The sequence below is a fragment of the Nerophis ophidion genome, linkage group LG10 (assembly GCF_033978795.1).
Source record: "Nerophis ophidion isolate RoL-2023_Sa linkage group LG10, RoL_Noph_v1.0, whole genome shotgun sequence".
Taxonomy (NCBI): domain Eukaryota; kingdom Metazoa; phylum Chordata; class Actinopteri; order Syngnathiformes; family Syngnathidae; genus Nerophis; species Nerophis ophidion.
This window is the reverse complement of record NC_084620.1, coordinates 60,729,427-60,747,077: the sequence shown is the minus strand read 5'-3', so window position 1 is coordinate 60,747,077 and position 17,651 is coordinate 60,729,427. Positions and strand designations below refer to the sequence as shown.

Sequence of the window (17,651 nt, the reverse complement as noted above, 5' to 3'; positions counted from 1 at the left end):
GGGGACAAAATTTATATTATTTTACATAATTCACACAAATTTGTACGTGACTACTGAGGACCATTAGGCATCTTAAGAATAGATCTAACATTTAAAAAGGTTTCCCTTTAGGGAACCCTTTTTCTTGGTCCCCACACCGTCAGAAGTCCCCGAAAGGTAACTGTGTAAACGGAGCGATGTCCCCATTCAGTCAGAATTGCCAGAACACACACACTCATACACACTCAAGGGGCAGGGGAATATATGCTGACTCCTCTAACACACACACACACACACACACACACACACACACACACACACACACACACACACTGGTTATCATTTGGAATGGGGACCTAGTTGTTGATCATGACTTGTGGGGACCACCCTTTCTACAGCTTTTGGAGGCATACAAAACATGAGTTAAAATGTCCACTGCCCAGTTAGCTCATACATGTCTTTAAATCTCTGGAATGATGAAGTAATGTGCTGATCATACTTACTGGGGACCCTGGGAAAAAAGAGTTAATATGGTTCATGGGGATAAAATTCATATCAATTTGCATAATTCACACAAATTTGTACGTGACTACTGAGGACCATTAGGCATCTTAAGAATATATCCATGATTTAAAAAGGTTTCCCTTTAGGGGACCTGTTTCTTGGTCCCCACACCGTCAGAAGTCCCCGAAAGGTAACTGTGTAAACAGAGCGATGTCCCCATTCAGTCAGAATTGCCAGAACACACACACTCATACACACTCAAGGGGCAGGGGAATATATGCTGACTCCTCTAACACACACACACACACACACACACACACACACACACACACACACACACACACACACACACACACACACAGAGAGAGAGTGATGAGACACCACAGTAAACATGGATGTGCTGACTGACAGAGGCCCGAGGCCCTCCGACCCCAAACGCGGAGAGTCAGGAATGGATGGCACAAACAATGGCGGAGGAGGACAGCAGCAGGACCCTGGCTTCTTCGGCCACGCCCGTCAGTAAACATTTGCCCAAAGTGATGACTTTCCATGCGACAAGAGAAGCCGGCTCCCATTTGCGAGCCGTCAATATCACTCCAAGAGGCGACTCTGCAGGGACAGGGGTCCGGGTGGTCCCCCCCTTTAAAAAGGTGTCGCTCTCGTTTACTCTCATGCAATTTGTTCTCTGTCCGCGGGAGCCGTGGAGAATTGACGCTAAACGCAGAACACTTTATTCCGCTTTTAAACAGATGCGTGATCAAATATGACACGACTGAAAGCACACACAAAAAAAATGCACTTTGATGCCAACGTTGTTTATGTCGATGTCAGGCCCTGAAGCTGCGAGATGAATGATAAATGGGTTGTACTTGTATAGTGCTTTTATACTTCCAAGGTAATCAAATCGCTTAGACACTATTTCCACATTCACACACACATTCACACACTGATGGCAACAGCTGCCAGGCCAGGCCCCAACTAACCACAACTCATCAGGAGCAAGGGTGAGGTGTCACGCTCAAGGATACAACGGACGTGACGAGGTTGGTAGAAGCTGGGGGGGTCGAACCAGGAACCCTCGGTCTGCTGGCACGGTCACTCTTCCAACCGTGCCATGCCTGTCCCCGAGAAGAGGAGGAGGAAGAGCGTTCTCCGCCTCCGTGTTTTGACATCACTCACCTTTAAAGATGCATCTCCTACTTGTAATTTTACTCAACGCAAGTCGAAATCTTACAAGAAAAACCGAACATGGGTGAAATGTTACGATCCAAGTTGGAATTGTACTCAATAACAGTCACAAATTTACAAGAAAAGCCTAAATATTTGGCAGTTTTTTGAAAAGAGTCGAAATTTTACTTTACCAAAGTCTCAATTTTGGAGGAAAACTTTAACATTTTGGCAATATTAGGAATAATAATTGGAATTTCACTTTGCAAAGTTATGTTAAAAGTCATAATGTTAGAAACATTTTTTTACTGTTTTACAAGAACAACAACAACAAAAAAATGTTGGCAATATTAGAAGAATAATCGGAATTTCACTTCACAAAGTTATGACAAAAGTCTTAATGTTACTAAAAAAAATGTCACTATTTTACAACATTTTTGGGGGCAATATTAGAATAATAATCGGAATGTCACATCGCAAAGTGATGACAAAAGTCGTAATGTTATTAAAAAAAATGTCATTGTTTTACAAGAACAACAAACGTTTTTTTTTTGGCAATATTAGAATAATAATCAAAATGTCACTTCGCAAAGTTATGAAAAAAGTCATAATGTCACGAAAAAAATTCAGTTTTACAAGAACAACAACAAAAAATGTTGGCAATATTGGAATAATAATCGGAATTTCACTTCGCAAAGTCATGACAAAATTCATAATGTTACTAAAAAATGTCACTGTTTTACAAGAACAACAAAAAAATTCCTAATTTTCGCAATATTAGAATAATAATCGGGATTTCACTTCACAAAGTTATGACAAATGTCAAAATGTTAATAAAAAAATGTCACTGTTTTACAAGAACAACAAAAACAATTAAACATTTTGGCAATATTGGAATAATAATGGGATTTTCACTTCGCAAAGTAATGAAAAAAGTCATAATGTTACTAAAAAAATGTCACAGTTTTACAAGAACAACAACATCAAAAAAACTGTGGGTTTAAACAGTAACGCTAAAGTCATAAAAACTGCAGTAGAATCTCTCTTTTCAAAACGACATCCCCACAAAAACTGTTTTGTTGGACCAGCCAGGACACCACTAGTGTTTAGTCTTTTTTTTTTTAGTTTTTTTTTTTGTACGTAAGTGGTAGCTTGTGACCCTTTTGTTGGACCAGCCAGGACACCACTAATATGCAAGTCCAACATATGTCAATACAACACTGGTTATGGTTTTTTTGTACTTGAATGGTATCTTTTGACCTTGTCTTTGTTTTGCAAATAAAACCAAATGTACCAATCATGAAGACAAACAAACGTGCGTCAAAACTGGCCCTTAAAGCTACACTATGTGAGAACAGTGGATTAAAACAGCAGCTCTAAAGTCGTAAAATCTGCTTTAGAATCTCTCTTTTTGCAACGAGAACCCAAACAACAACACTTTTGTCAGTCCAGCCAGGACACCACTGATGTGCAAGTCCAACATATATCAATACAATGCTAGTTATGTTTTTTTTTTTTGTACGTAAATGGTTCCTTTTGACCTTGTTGTTGGACCAGCCAGGCCACCACTGTTGTGTAAGTTGAAGTCATGACCAAGTTACACTAGTGGCGGTTGTTGTGGTCAATCAATTAAAACTTAACAAACCAATGATCAAGAAAGCTACACAAGGGACTATTAAAGGTACACTATGTGACAACTGTGGCTTAAAGCAGCAGCTCTAAAGTCATAAAGTTTTGAAAGCAACAACCCCACAACAATGATCTTGTTGGACCAGCCAGGACACCACTGATGTGCAAGTCCAACATATGTCAAAACAACACTAGTTATGTTTTTATTTGTACGTAAATGGTAGCTTTTGACCCAGTTGTTGGACCAGCCAGGACACCACGGTTGCATAAGTTGAAGGCATGATCAAGTTACACTAGTGGCGGTTGTTGTGGTCAATCAATTAAAACTTAACAAACCAATGATCAAGAAAGTGAAGCAAGCGTCACAAGGGACTATTAAAGCTACACTATGTGAGAACTGAGGCTTAAAACAGCAGCTCTAAAGTCGTAAAAACTGCTTTAGAATCTCTCTTTTTGCAACGACAACCCAAACAACAACGGTTTTGTCGGACCAGCCAGGACACCACTGATGTGCAAGTCCAACATTTTTCAATTCAACACTAGTTTTTTGGGGGGGGGTTTTGTACGTAAATGGTAGCTTTTGACCCTGTTGTTGGACCAGCCAGGACACCACTGATATGAAAGTTGAAGGCATGACCAATTTACACTAGTGGCGGTTGTTGTGGTCAATTAATTAAAACTTAACAAACCAATGATCAAGAAAATAAAGCAAGCGTCACAAGGGACTCTTAAAGCTACACTATGTGAGAACAGTGGCTCAAAAAAGCAGCTCTAGAGTGGTAAAAACTGCTTTAGAATCTCTCTTTTTGCAACGACAACCCCACAACAACGGTTTTGTCGGACCAGCCAGGACACCACTGATGTGCAAGTCCAACATATATCAATACAACACTAGTTATGTTTTTTTTGTACGTAAATGGTTCCTTTTGACCCTGTTGTTGGACCAGCCAGGACACCACTGATGTGCAAGTTGAAGGCATGACCAAGTTACACTAGTGGCGGTTGTTGTGGTCAATTAATTAAAACTCAATAAACCAATGATCAAGAAAGTGAAGCAAACGTCACAAGGGACTCGTAAAGCTACACTATGTGAGAACTGTGGTTTAAAACAGTAGCTTTAAAGTCGTAAAAACTGCTTTAGAATCTCTCTTTTTGCAACAACAACCCCACAACAACGGTTTTGTCGGACCAGCCAGGACACCACTGATGTGCAAGTCCAACATTTTTCAATTCAACACTAGTTATGTTTTTTTTGTATATAATTGGTATCTTTCGACCTTGTTTTTGTTTTGCAAATAAAACTAAAGGTACCAATCATGAAGATAACACAGCGTGCGTCATAACGGGCCCTTAAAGCTACACTATGTGAGAACAGTGGCTTAACAAAGCAGCTCTAAAGTCGTAAAAACTGCATTAGAAAGTCTCTTTTTGCAACGACAACCCCACAATAACTGTTTTGTTGGACCAGCCAGGACACCACTGATGTGCAAGTCCAACATATGTCAATACAAAACTAGTTATTCTTGTTGTTGTACACAAATGGTATCTTTTGACCTTGTTTTTGTTTTGCAAATAAAACCAAACGTACCAATCATGAAGACAAACAGTGTGCGTCAAAACTGGCCCTTAAAGCTTCACTATGTGAGAACAGTGGCTTAAAACAGCAGCTCTGAAGTCCTAAAAACTGCTGTAGAATCTCTCTTTTTGCAATGACAACCCAAACAACAAAACTTTTGTTGGACCAGCCAGGACACCACTGATGTGGAAGTCTAACATATACCAAAACAACACTAGTTATGTTTTTATTTGTACGTAAATGGTAGTTTGTGACCCTGTTGTTGGACCAGCCAGGACACCACTGTTGCATAAGTTGAAGGCATGACCAAGTTACACTAGTGGCGGTTGTTGTGGTCAATCAATTAAAACTTAACAAACCAATGATCAAGAAAGTGAAGCAAGCGTCACAAGGGACTATTAAAGCTACACTATGTGAGAACTGAGGCTTAAAACAGCAGCTTTAAAGTCGTAAAAACTGCTTTAGAATCTCTCTTTTTGCAACAACAACCCCACAACAACGGTTTTGTCGGACCAGCCAGGACACCACTGATGTGCAAGTCCAACATTTTTCAATTCAACACTAGTTATGTTTTTTTTGTATATAATTGGTATCTTTCGACCTTGTTTTTGTTTTGCAAATAAAACTAAAGGTACCAATCATGAAGATAACACAGCGTGCGTCATAACGGGCCCTTAAAGCTACACTATGTGAGAACAGTGGCTTAACAAAGCAGCTCTAAAGTCGTAAAAACTGCATTAGAAAGTCTCTTTTTGCAACGACAACCCCACAATGACTGTTTTGTTGGACCAGCCAGGACACCACTGATGTGCAAGTCCAACATATGTCAAAACAACACTAGTTATGTTTTTTTTGTACATGAATGGTAGCTTTTGAACCTGTTGTCAGATCAGCCAGGACACCACTGATGTGCAAGTTAAACTATGTCAATACAGCCCTAGTTATTCTTGTTGTTGTACACAAATGGTATCTTTTGACCTTGTTTTTGTTTTGCAAATAAAACCAAACGTACCAATCATGAAGACAAACAGTGTGCGTCAAAACTGGCCCTTAAAGCTACACTATGTGAGAACAGTGGCTTAAAACAGCAGCTCTAAAGTCCTAAAAACTGCTGTAGAATCTCTCTTTTTGCAATGACAACCCAAACAACAAAACTTTTGTTGGACCAGCCAGGACACCACTGATGTGCAAGTCTAACATATACCAAAACAACACTAGTTATGTTTTTATTTGTACGTAAATGGTAGTTTGTGACCCTGTTGTTGGACCAGCCAGGACACCACTGTTGCGTAAGTTGAACGCATGACCAAGTTACACTAGTGGCGGTTGTTGTGGTCAATCAATTAAAACTTAAACCAATGATCAAGAAAATGAAGCAAGCATCACAAGGTACTCTTAAAGCTACACTATGTGAGAACTGGGGCTTAAAACAGCAGCTCTAAAGTTGTAAAAACTGCTTAAGAATCTCTCTTTTTGCAACAACAACCCCACAACAACACTTTTGTTGGACCAGCCAGGACACCACTGATGTGCAAGTCCAACATATATCAATACAACACTAGTTATGGTTTTTTTGTACGTAAATGGTTCCTTTTGACCCTGTTGTTGGACCAGCCAGGACACCACTGTTGCGTAAGTTCATAGCATGACCAAGTTACACTAGTGGCGGTTGTTGTGGTCAATCAATTGAAACTTAACAAACCAATGATCAAGGAAGTGAAGCAAGCGTCACAAGGGACTATTAAAGCTACACTATGTGAGAACCGGGGCTTAAAAGAATCCATCTAAAGCCAAATAAGCGACGGTGCAGGTTTTTGCCACAGTATGAAACCAAAAAATCCCAGGCCGCCTACCGGTTTCCCGGGAGATCTGGACGAAGGCCTCCACGCCGCTCTCGCCGTAGTTGCCCTCGGAGGCCAGCGTGGACACGTAGTTCCACTCCATGGCCGTGACGATGTCCATCATGGCCTGCGCCTGGTAGGAGTCCGGCGGCACCACGCGGGAGAAGAAGTCGTAGCGGGTGTTGTCGCTCAGCTCGGGCGCCGTGGAGGCGTAGCTGATCTGCGGGATCTGGCGGGGAGAGAGAGGGGGGGGGGGGGAGACGTCATTAAAGGCTGCTGAAGGACAGACAGGCGGATTGATATCACCTCTGATGGAGGCAACACACACACACACACACACACACTCATTAAGAGTCATTGGATGAAAGTTAGACTTGGGTACCAATCCCGAGGAAAAGGTACATGTCAGTGCCAGCTGTCAGTCACACACCCGTCTGAAGAACGCGGGACAGACACCCGGCAATTAAAGACATCCATTAGGTCTCCGCTCCCTTCAAGTGTCACACAGCTGCCGCCTTTCAGCTGCCTTTTTTCTTTTTTTTTTTTTTTTAAAGGTTAGGCGCCGTGGCGTCGCTCCTCGGTGAAAATCGGAAGCATGCAAATGTCCGGAAAATGTTTTGTTTGGAGAAATGACACGTCGGGTTTTCTTGCAGGGTTGACGGTTAAGCAAAGCTTTGTCGACATAAACGTGTGAGGACCGAGCAGCGACTCTTGAGGGACTCCACTTTAGATCAGACATCTGCAAAATCTTATGATTTTTTATTTTTTTGTCCTGTCCAACTGTTAGAATAATTACGTATGTATTATCACACAACTCTTATGCTTAAAGGCCGTTGCTATAGTTATTATCAATTGTGCTGAAGTTGTACTTTTCCAGCCGTACAAAGGGACGACTAGCAATCTTGGGTTGCGAGTCGTCTCGTGTCAGTGTTTGTGTCCGGACCCGGCCCGCTGACCGCCGAGGCCGAACATCGAGTACCGCGACGCAGACGAAGCAGAGACAGGGTGATATCACGAGTGTCGGCACATTTCCATTTCTGAATGTTCATATATCGTGTCTACCTGGGGGTGCTGAAATGACCCCACTCCGTTAGAGGTAGCCTCAGTGATATAACCAGGGACCTCCCAAATAAATAGAGGAGAACATGGGACTGTACCTCAGAGCCATACTTGCCAACCCTCCCGGTTTTCCCGGGAGACTCCCGAATTTAAGTGCCCCACCCGAAAATCTCCCGGGATAACCATTCTCCCGAATTTCTCCCGATTTCCACCCAGACAACAATATTGGGGGCGTGCCTTAATGGCACTGTATTTAGGGTCCTCTACAACCTGTCGTCACACCTGCTTTTCCTCCAAACAAACAGCATAATATAACAATATATGCGACTTCTACACACACATAGGTGAATGCAAGCATACTTGGTCAACAGCCATACAGGTCACACTGAACGTGGGCGTATAAACAACTTTAACACGGTTACAAATATGCGCCACACTGTGAACCCACACCAAACAAGAATGCCAAACACATTTCACTTCGTCCAGCTCTTCCCGGGGGATCCCGAGGCGTTCCTAGGCCAGCCGGGAGACATAGTCTTCCCAACGTGTCCTGGGTCTTCCCCGTGGCCTGCTGCCGGTTGGATGTGCCCGAAAATCCTCCCTAGGGAGGCGTTCGGGTGGCATCCTGACCAGATGCCCGAACCAAAAATAAAAACAATATAAAGATTAAAAATAAAAATGATTAAAAACGATTTTAAAGGGTAAAACCAATCAAGTACAAACAAGTTTGACAGTGAAACTGCGAATGGCTCATTAAATCAGTTATGGTTCCTTTGATCACTCCAACGTTACTTGGATAACTCTGGCAAATCCAGAGCTAATACTAACATCTGCACCCTCACACAAGATAAACACAACAGAACAAATACCTACACCCCCTTGCAGCACTAACTCTTCCGGGACGCTACCATATACACCCCCGCTACCACCAAACCCCGCCCACACCTCAAACCCCTCCCATAGGTTGGAACCGTAACTAAGTGTAGAGCCCAACACGTCTCTCCTCATTGAGCAGAATTTAACTCTGTCTCTGCATGATTCCTTGCTTCTTGTCTGTTTAACAGATTCATCAGTGTTTGAACCTGACACCAGCAAAAGGAAGACAGAGGGGGAAATTGTGGGGACAAGACAGAGAGCCAAAAACAACAACAACAACAATTGAACAACATTAGCGCACAAGGTCCCATTTTTTATAGTCTTTGGTATGACTCGGCCGGGGTTTGAACTCCCAACCTACCGATCTCAGGGCGGACACTCTAACCACTAGCCCACTAAACACAACAGAACAAATACCTAGAACCCCTTGCAGCACTAACTCTTCCGGGACGCTACTGTATACACCCCCGCTACCACCACTTGTCCAGTTGACATCTGCTGTGACAACTACAAACACACGAGCCTCCACCAGAGGGCGGTGTAGCGTACCCAGATGTAGAACATATTTCGCACAATCATATTGTTATGATCCGCTGCCCGGATCATATTCTGTTTGGGTTTTCGGGTCACGTGTGTTTTCTGTTAGTCTTGGACTCCTTTTGTTCCGTTTTATGCAGCTGAGTTTGTTACCATGGTTACTTCTTTCTGTCACATGAGGGGCGCATGATGATGCGGGTTTTGTTCTCCCAAGATGCAAACGGATGTATCCGGACAGGACTAGCAGGTAAAGACATGATTTAATAGAACAATAACACAAAACTGGTACAAAACCAAAAACAAAACCGACTGGAAGAGGTGCCGAGCGCACCGGAAGCTAAGGCTAACACTTAGCACAGACTGTGATAACTAGCAGGGGCTCGGAGACAAACCTACGTGGCAGTCGTGGAATGCAAATACAAATAAGCCAAGGCCGACTGACTGGCAAAGGTAGGCTTAAATAATGACAGTGATGACAAAACAGGTGTGCGTCGGGAACACAAGCGGCAGGTGAAAATAACAAGTAAATATGTTAACAAACTCAGTGTAACGACCCGGGCGCATGGTGATGCGGATTTCGTTCTCCCAGGAAAGCAGACGGTAGGAAAGATGATTTATCAATAAATACTCTAAATCAGACAGAACAAATAAAAACGTGCTCACAGAACTTAAGGCAAACAACTAAAAGAGCTAGCATGAGAGCTAGAAAATAAAGAACCTAGCGTGGAAGCTAACAGGTAGCGAGCAGAAAACAGAACGTTGTTACTTGTAAGAAGAATAACTAGGAAACCAGCCAGACTGACGGGAGAAGGGAGGCTTAAATAATGACAGTGATTACAAAACAGCTGTGCTTCCGGAACAAGCGGCAGGTGAAACTAATACCTATCTGTGGTAACCAACTGAGAAGTGCACAAACAGGAACTGAAGGAGTTCAACACTAACAGAAAAACACAAGTGACCAGAAAAACCCAAACAGATCATGATCCGTTCAGCAGATCATAACACTCAGGTGCATAAACCGGAACAAAAGGAGTCCAAGACTAGCAGAAAACACATGAGACCCAAAAACCCAAACAGAATATGATCCGGGCAGTGGATCATAAAACATAAAAAGCCATAAAGGAATGGAAGGACCTCACAACACACTTGAAAATAATTCCAACAGATTACTTTTCATTCACAATTGAAGTTAAAAAGTGGCTTTGGAGCAATCAAAGCTGCTCACGCGGTCAATAAGGTGGACACTATGTTTGACATATCAACTTAATGTGTGTTATATTTATCTATGAGAGCATTTTTGTGGTACATTGTGAGGTTGTATTGTATATTAAGTATGTGTCTATGAAAGGGCATTTTATGACTTTTTTTTAGATCTTATTACAAGCTTTGTTTTGATTTTATTGTCATAATTGTATTCCATGATTTGTGTGTCCCTTTAATTTAGGTAGCCAGGGACTGCAGATGGAAATGAGCTATTTAGTCCTAATCTGGTACAGAACATATCTGTCTTTGAGCTTAATGTTTCTGTGCATTGTCCATTCAAATGAAGACTAAACTAAAAGAAAGCAGAAAAATGAAGGGGGAGGAATCGAAGCCAGCTATATTAACCTTGTAGATTGTTATAGTCAAAATATATTTTCAATCTGGCCTGTTGGATGTTCTACATACATTTTTTTGGGACCTTTTTGCATCAAAACTGTGCAGTGCTGTTTTTAAATGACCGTAAGCCTTGAACTATAGAAAGCATTTAAATGCTCGAAATCTGCGCTTTTGTGTGTTCTAGGAGTTATTACGGTAATCTACGTCACAGCAGCTCGGACCAGGAACAAAGCAGAGTGGGCGGGGTTTGTTTCCAGAGCAGCCAGCCCTAAAGGCGTGTGTCAGGAACAGATGCGGACGCTAATTTTTACAACAAATTTCCTGCAAAAAAAGTGATAATATATCACATTGTATGTGTTTATTACACTTTGCATTCATATTGTGTTACATTTGTGTTGTTTTTTTGCTTGATTCTAAAAGATACACAACTATGGAGGAACCGGTCTGAGAAGTAGAAGAAAACTGAGGTTCATACGTTGTTAATATTCAGTGTTTTATCGTTCATAGTTAATATTTTAAATCACACTTTCTTTATTTTCATGCACATTCTGGGTGTTCCATTCAGTAAAAAAACTGTAAAATTCCATTCCGTTTTTTTTAAAGGCCATATTTGTCCTATTTTCTTAATTAACTTTTAATTAACGTTTATTTAACCAGAGAAAAATAAATCCCATTGAGATTAAATAACCTCTTTTTCAAGGGAGTCCAAGTTGCACATTAAACTGATACACACATTACACATTAAACTGACATTCACATTACACATTAAACTGACAGGACGGACACCAAGTAAAACAATTACAGATAACTGAGGCTCCCTCAAATGCTCTCAGTTTGGATTTAAAAGCAATAAAGGATAAAAATTCAGTCGGCTTCCAGTCTATTTGTAGCATGCTCCAAGCACAAATACAACTTTGAGAACTCTATCGGACATTGCGACTTTTGGTATTAGTGTTCCTGGGGGACAAAAGGGACCCAAGCACACATACTGTACTGCAGATTTTTACAGCTAAATGTGTATACATCACTGCCCTGAGTAGGTGGCCTTATGGCTTATGTATGATCGAGTAAGTGGACTTCCTGATGGTTCACACCTGTTTTTATTTCACAGACATAAAGGGTTCGATCCAGTTTGCCAACCCCCCTAGATGAAATGATGAATTACTTGATTATGAGGCATGTTTCAAAGTGTATCTGCAGTAATACGAGGCAATGTAACTAGTTTACGATTCACTCCTTCAAAAGGGTTTGATGTTAGCTTCCATGTAATGTGGTGCCCCTCAAGGTTCAACCCTTGGTCCCCATATGTTTACATTGATTAAGTGTTTTATACTTAAATAATGATAAGCTACTATGTGGCATTTTTGCCAACCCCCATTGAATAACTGATTAATCGTTTGATTATTAGTATCTTCACTAATATGAGGCGATGTAACAGATCCGAAAAAGGGGTTTGATGTTAGCTTCCATGTCATGTGGTGTTCCTCAAGGCTCAACCCTTGGTCCCCACATGTTTTCAATGACAACCAAAGACGCTTTAGCATTTCTGATCTCCTTGTTATTCATTCAAGACTTGAGTAAGCTGAGTTCCTCACGGTTCACTGATTGGGCCCTACTTGTTTTCATTCCACAAGCGATTGTGCACTAAGGGGTCTGGTCCATTTTGCCAACCCACTTAAATTATTTGATTAATCACTTGATTATTTGTGTATCTCCCTCTTCCTCTCCCGCTCCCCTGCCTCAGTCCCCTCCCTCCCTCTCCCCCATATATATATATATATATATATATACATATATATATATATATATATATATATATACACATATATATATATATATATATATATATATATAAATATATATGTGGCGCAGTGAGAGAGAGTGGCCGTGCGCAACCCGAGGGGCCCTGGTTCAAATCCCACCTAGTACCACCCTCGTCACGTCCGTTGTGTCCTGAGCAAGACACTTCACCCTTGCTCCTGATGGGTGCTGGTTGGCGCCTTGCATGGCAGCTCCCTCCATCAGTGTGTGAATGTGTGTGTGAATGGGTAAATGTGGAAGTAGTGTCAAAGCGCTTTGAGTACCTAGAAGGTAGAAAAGCGCTATAGAAGTACAACCCATTTATTTATTTATTTATTTATATATATATATATATATACACATATATATATATATATATATATATATATATAGAGAGAGAGAGAGAGAGAGAGATAGAGATACATACTGTATATATACTTACACACACACACATATTTATACATACATATGTATATTGCTACTGCTCTCTCTATATATACATATATTATACGTACATATACATACATACACACATATACACACATTATATACATATATATATATTATATATATATATATATAAATCAACAAATATGTATATAAATATGTACACACACACATATATATATATATATATATATATATATATATATATATATATATCCAATCAATCCAATCAATCAATCCAATCCACTTTATTTATATAGCAAATTTAAACAACAAGAACGTTTCCAAAGTGCTATATAATATATGATATTAATTTAACATCAGACAACAGAAGTAAGGGAACTTGTCACACTTAAGAACAGACAGGCTACCCTAAGAGTAGATTTTGTTCTTTCCTACGAACAAATCCCAGCTAAGAAAACAATATTCGGTGAATACAAAAATCTCCTTAAAAACTTCGTAAGTGGGCCACAGAACACTATCTATGTTGACAATTAACACTTAATAAGTATGTAATAATGCTTGATATTTGAAGGTTTTACCAAAAAAGTACCAAAAATGATTAAAATGCATTAAGGAGTAATTAAATTACTTTGTGGGAGAGTAACAAGTGGCAATAATTACTTTATTAAAGTCATTTTCCTATCTACGAACATATATTCATATCAAAATAGAGCAGCTGTGTAGCCCAATACTTAAATCTGCATCTTTTCAACAAGTCAGACATTGTTGCTTCTCCATTCCAGTTTTGATATCGCTCTTCTTGGCTGCGACTGTATCACACATTTTAAACGATGCATTATTCAAATGATAACCTTCAGATCAAACAATTGGTGAAACAATGCGTGTTGATGTATGTTAATGAGCGCATCCTCCCTTGTCTTTTCTCTCGCTGTGCAAATAGATGCGCATCCATTTAAAAAGAACGGGGCGTTTGTGTGCAGGAGCAACCTGTGCTGAGTCGCATCTTTCATCTTTTGTTATTGTCCTCAGAAACAGAGACAATGTGGCTTTGTTGGGGGTTTTGGGGTCCATAACGATTACTGTGGACATGGATGACGCTGATACACCTTCATTTAGGAGGCCATTGGAAAACAAACACAAATGTATGTCAAAAAGGATCTCAGTTTGGGGTAAAATACAAAGACACTAAAGCAGGGGTCTCCAAACTACGGCCCGCCAGCGTCCAAAATCCGGCCCGCGGGAAGTCAGTCCCAAGTTAAAATATTTGAATTTGAATTTTATTTCTGTATTTTAAATTGTCTTAAATCTGTCCTTTCTAATCCATTTTATACTGCTTGTCACTCTCGTCGTCTCCTAGCCGCCCAGGCAAATTATATTGTTTAAAAATGCATTTTCCTGTGACATCATATGGATATATATATATATATATATATATATATATATATATATATATATATATATATATATATATATATATATATTTAAACAAGGTTACTGTGGTTTATCCGTTATACATTGCTCAATACCGGGGTACAACGGAATATACCTTAGGTCAGGAAATGACACAGAGGCTATTTCATCCCTACAAGCCTGCTTTGCAGGTTTCCCTGCTGTTCAGGGGATTTTATGATATATTTTATTATAAAATTCCCTGTTTTGCGGGTTACTCTGCTCTTCAGAGGATTTTATTATACATGCATCTATTTTCTACCGCTTATCCCTTTCGGGGTTGTGGGGGGTGCTGGAGACTGTTATTATAAAATCCCCTGAAGAGCAGTGAAACCTGCAAAACAGGCTTGTAGGGATGAAATATCATCTGTGTTATTTCCTGACCTAACGTGTGTGTGTGTGTGTGTGTGTGTGTGTGTGTACACTTACGCACACACACACACACACACACACACATACATATATATATATATATATATATATATATATATATATATATATATACATATATATATATATATATATATATATATATATATATATATATATATATATATATATATATATGTATATATATATATATATATATATGTATATATATATATCCATCCATCCATCTTCTTCCGCTTATCCGAGGTCGGGTCGCGGGGGCAGCAGCCTAAGCAGGGAACCCCCCAGACTTCCCTCTCCCCAGCCACTTCGTCCAGCTCTTCCCGGGGGATCCCGAGGCGTTCCCAGGCCAGCCGGGAGACATAGTCTTCCCAACGTGTCCTGGGTCTTCCCCGTGGCCTCCTACCGGTTGGACGTGCCCTAAACACCTCCCTAGGGAGGCGTTCGGGTGGCATCCTGACCAGATGCCCGAACCACCTCATCTGGCTCCTCTCCATGTGAAGGAGCAGCGGCTTTACTTTGAGCTCCTCCCGGATGGCAAAGCTTCTCACCCTATCTCTAAGGGAGAGACCCGCCACCCGGCAGAGGAAACTCATTTGGGCCGCTTGTACCCGTGATCTTATCCATTCAGTCATGACCCAAAGCTCATGACCATAGGTGAGGATGGGAACGTAGTTCGACCGGTAAATTGAGAGCTTTGCCTTCCGGCTCAGCTCCTTCTTCACCACAACGGATCGGTACAACGTCCGCATTACTGAAGACGCCGCACCGATCCGCCTGTCGATCTCACCATCCACCCTTCCCTCACTCGTGAACAAGACTCCTAGGTACATGAACTCCTCCACTTGGGGCAGGGTCTCCTCCCCAACTCGGAGATGGCACTCCACCCTTTTCTGAGCGGGAACCGAAAGTTGCAAACTTTATCGTGGATGTTCTCTACTAAATCCTTCCAGCAAAAATATAGCAATATCGCCAAAAGATGAAGTATGACACATAGAATGGAGCTGCTATCCCCGTTTAAATAAGAACATCTTATTTCAGTAGGCCTTTAAGCTGTACATCAAGCAAGAATTGGAAATAAGTCCACCTGAAATCTTCAAAAATGTGTCTCCTCAGTTCCCAAACGTTTACTGAGTGTTGTTAAAAGGAAAGGCCATGTAACACAGTGGTAAAAATGCCCCGTGACAAACTTTTTTTGCAATGTTTTGCTGCCATTACATTCCAAGTTAATGTTTATTTGCAAAAAAAAAAAATAAAGTTGATCAGTTTGAACGTTGAGTATCTTGTCTTTGCAGTCTAGTCACTTGAATATAAGTTGAAACGGATTTGCAAATCATTGTAATCTGTTTTTATTTACCATTTACACAACGTGACAACTTCACTGGTTTTGGGTTTTGTACACGTGGCTTGGCATCGTCTTGCTAAAATAATTGATTGATTTCCAACCAGGAGTTTTGTAGTTACGATGCTTTTTTTTGTAGGAGTTACACCTGAATTCTCCATCTTGGATCCTCTACAAATTGAACCTAGAAGGACATTGTCAATTTGCTATGAGTTGGAAGACGCAGCTGCTTTTTCGCCCCTTTTGGAGTTGGAGCCGAGGAAATGAATGGCTCTGTTCGCCCACACCGCCGGCGAAGGGAGATTATGCCTCCAATCCTCCCGTAATTCTATTTGCTCTAATGAATGTGTGTGTAGGGAGGAGTGTGTGCGCGATAAAGAGAGAAAAGGGATGATCGCCGCTTTAAAAGAGGGTTTCAATTAGCGCACATCTTGAATAATGTCAAAGTGATGGCGTCAAACCAAATTCTAGGCTTGAAAACTATTTTCTTGTTGGGTTTGGGGATAAAAATGCAGCTAGTACCGTATTTCCTTGAATTGCCGCCGGGGCGGTAATTAATTTAAAACCTCTTCTCACTCCGGCGTTTACCAAAGGCATGCGGTAAATTTAGCCCTCCGCTTATAAATTTGAGTGTGATGTAAGGATACCATCATGAAAAGCACATTTAATTAAAAAAAACGTTATTATGGTCTTACCTTTACTTATAAATGAAGTCCATGCGCAGCTCCTTCTGATCAAAAGCATCGATAACTTGTTTATAGAAGTCTTCCTTATCTTTCTTCAGTTTTAAAAGTCTATGTCTCGATGGAGATCTTCCTTTATTACCTCCTGCTTCCATTGAAAGTCCAGTTTAGAAAACTGTTTTATTTTAGATATGTAATCCTCTATGTTAAAAGTGCAAGCGAGAGGAAAAAATTAACTCTTGCTGCTTTTGTTTCACTTCTTCTGCAGCCGAGTAGTCGCAAGAAGGATCACTAGCGCCCTCTACCACCAGGAGGCGGGAGTCATTTAATGACTCATATTTGACAGACGCAGCTACGGTATATTAATAAAACATAGCTGCTTACTGTTGTTTTTAGCATATTCAATAGCTTGGACCTTAAATCCTACTGAATAGCTCTTAATTTTCTTCCCTTTATGCGATTTCAAATGATTGAAATCAGCCCCCTCCATTTTGAAAATGATGACAGGTGAAGTGTCACTCGTGACGTGACGAGTTTGACCCAGTGGAAATTCTAGACATGTGCTAATAAAAATAATATTTAGCGAAACGAGTTTGACCTGAAGTTAATCCTGAGCCGCAGTAATACTAAGCATGCGCTAATTATTTTGCGAAACCAGTTTGACCCGGCAGTAATTTTAGGCAGGTGCATACTATATACCTGGCGGCAATTCACGTTAGTTCGCCAAAATGTTGCCGATCATAAACCATGCATGTTTTTTTTTTTTTTTTTTGCACATCTTGATGGTGAGAAATGTCAGGAAACAGTAC

General features: G+C 40.7%; 1 protein-coding gene across 2 annotated transcripts in view; it reads right to left on the bottom strand.

Annotated features, from left to right (window-relative positions):
* Nucleotides 1–17,651, bottom strand: part of grm8a (glutamate receptor, metabotropic 8a) — a 460,233-nt gene that overhangs the window by 249,088 nt on the left and 193,494 nt on the right. For both annotated transcript variants that reach the window (XM_061914324.1, XM_061914323.1), the window contains exon 3: nt 6,709–6,925. In XM_061914324.1, coding sequence (XP_061770308.1) covers nt 6,709–6,925 — 217 coding nt within the window. The remainder of the gene's footprint in view (nt 1–6,708; nt 6,926–17,651) is intronic.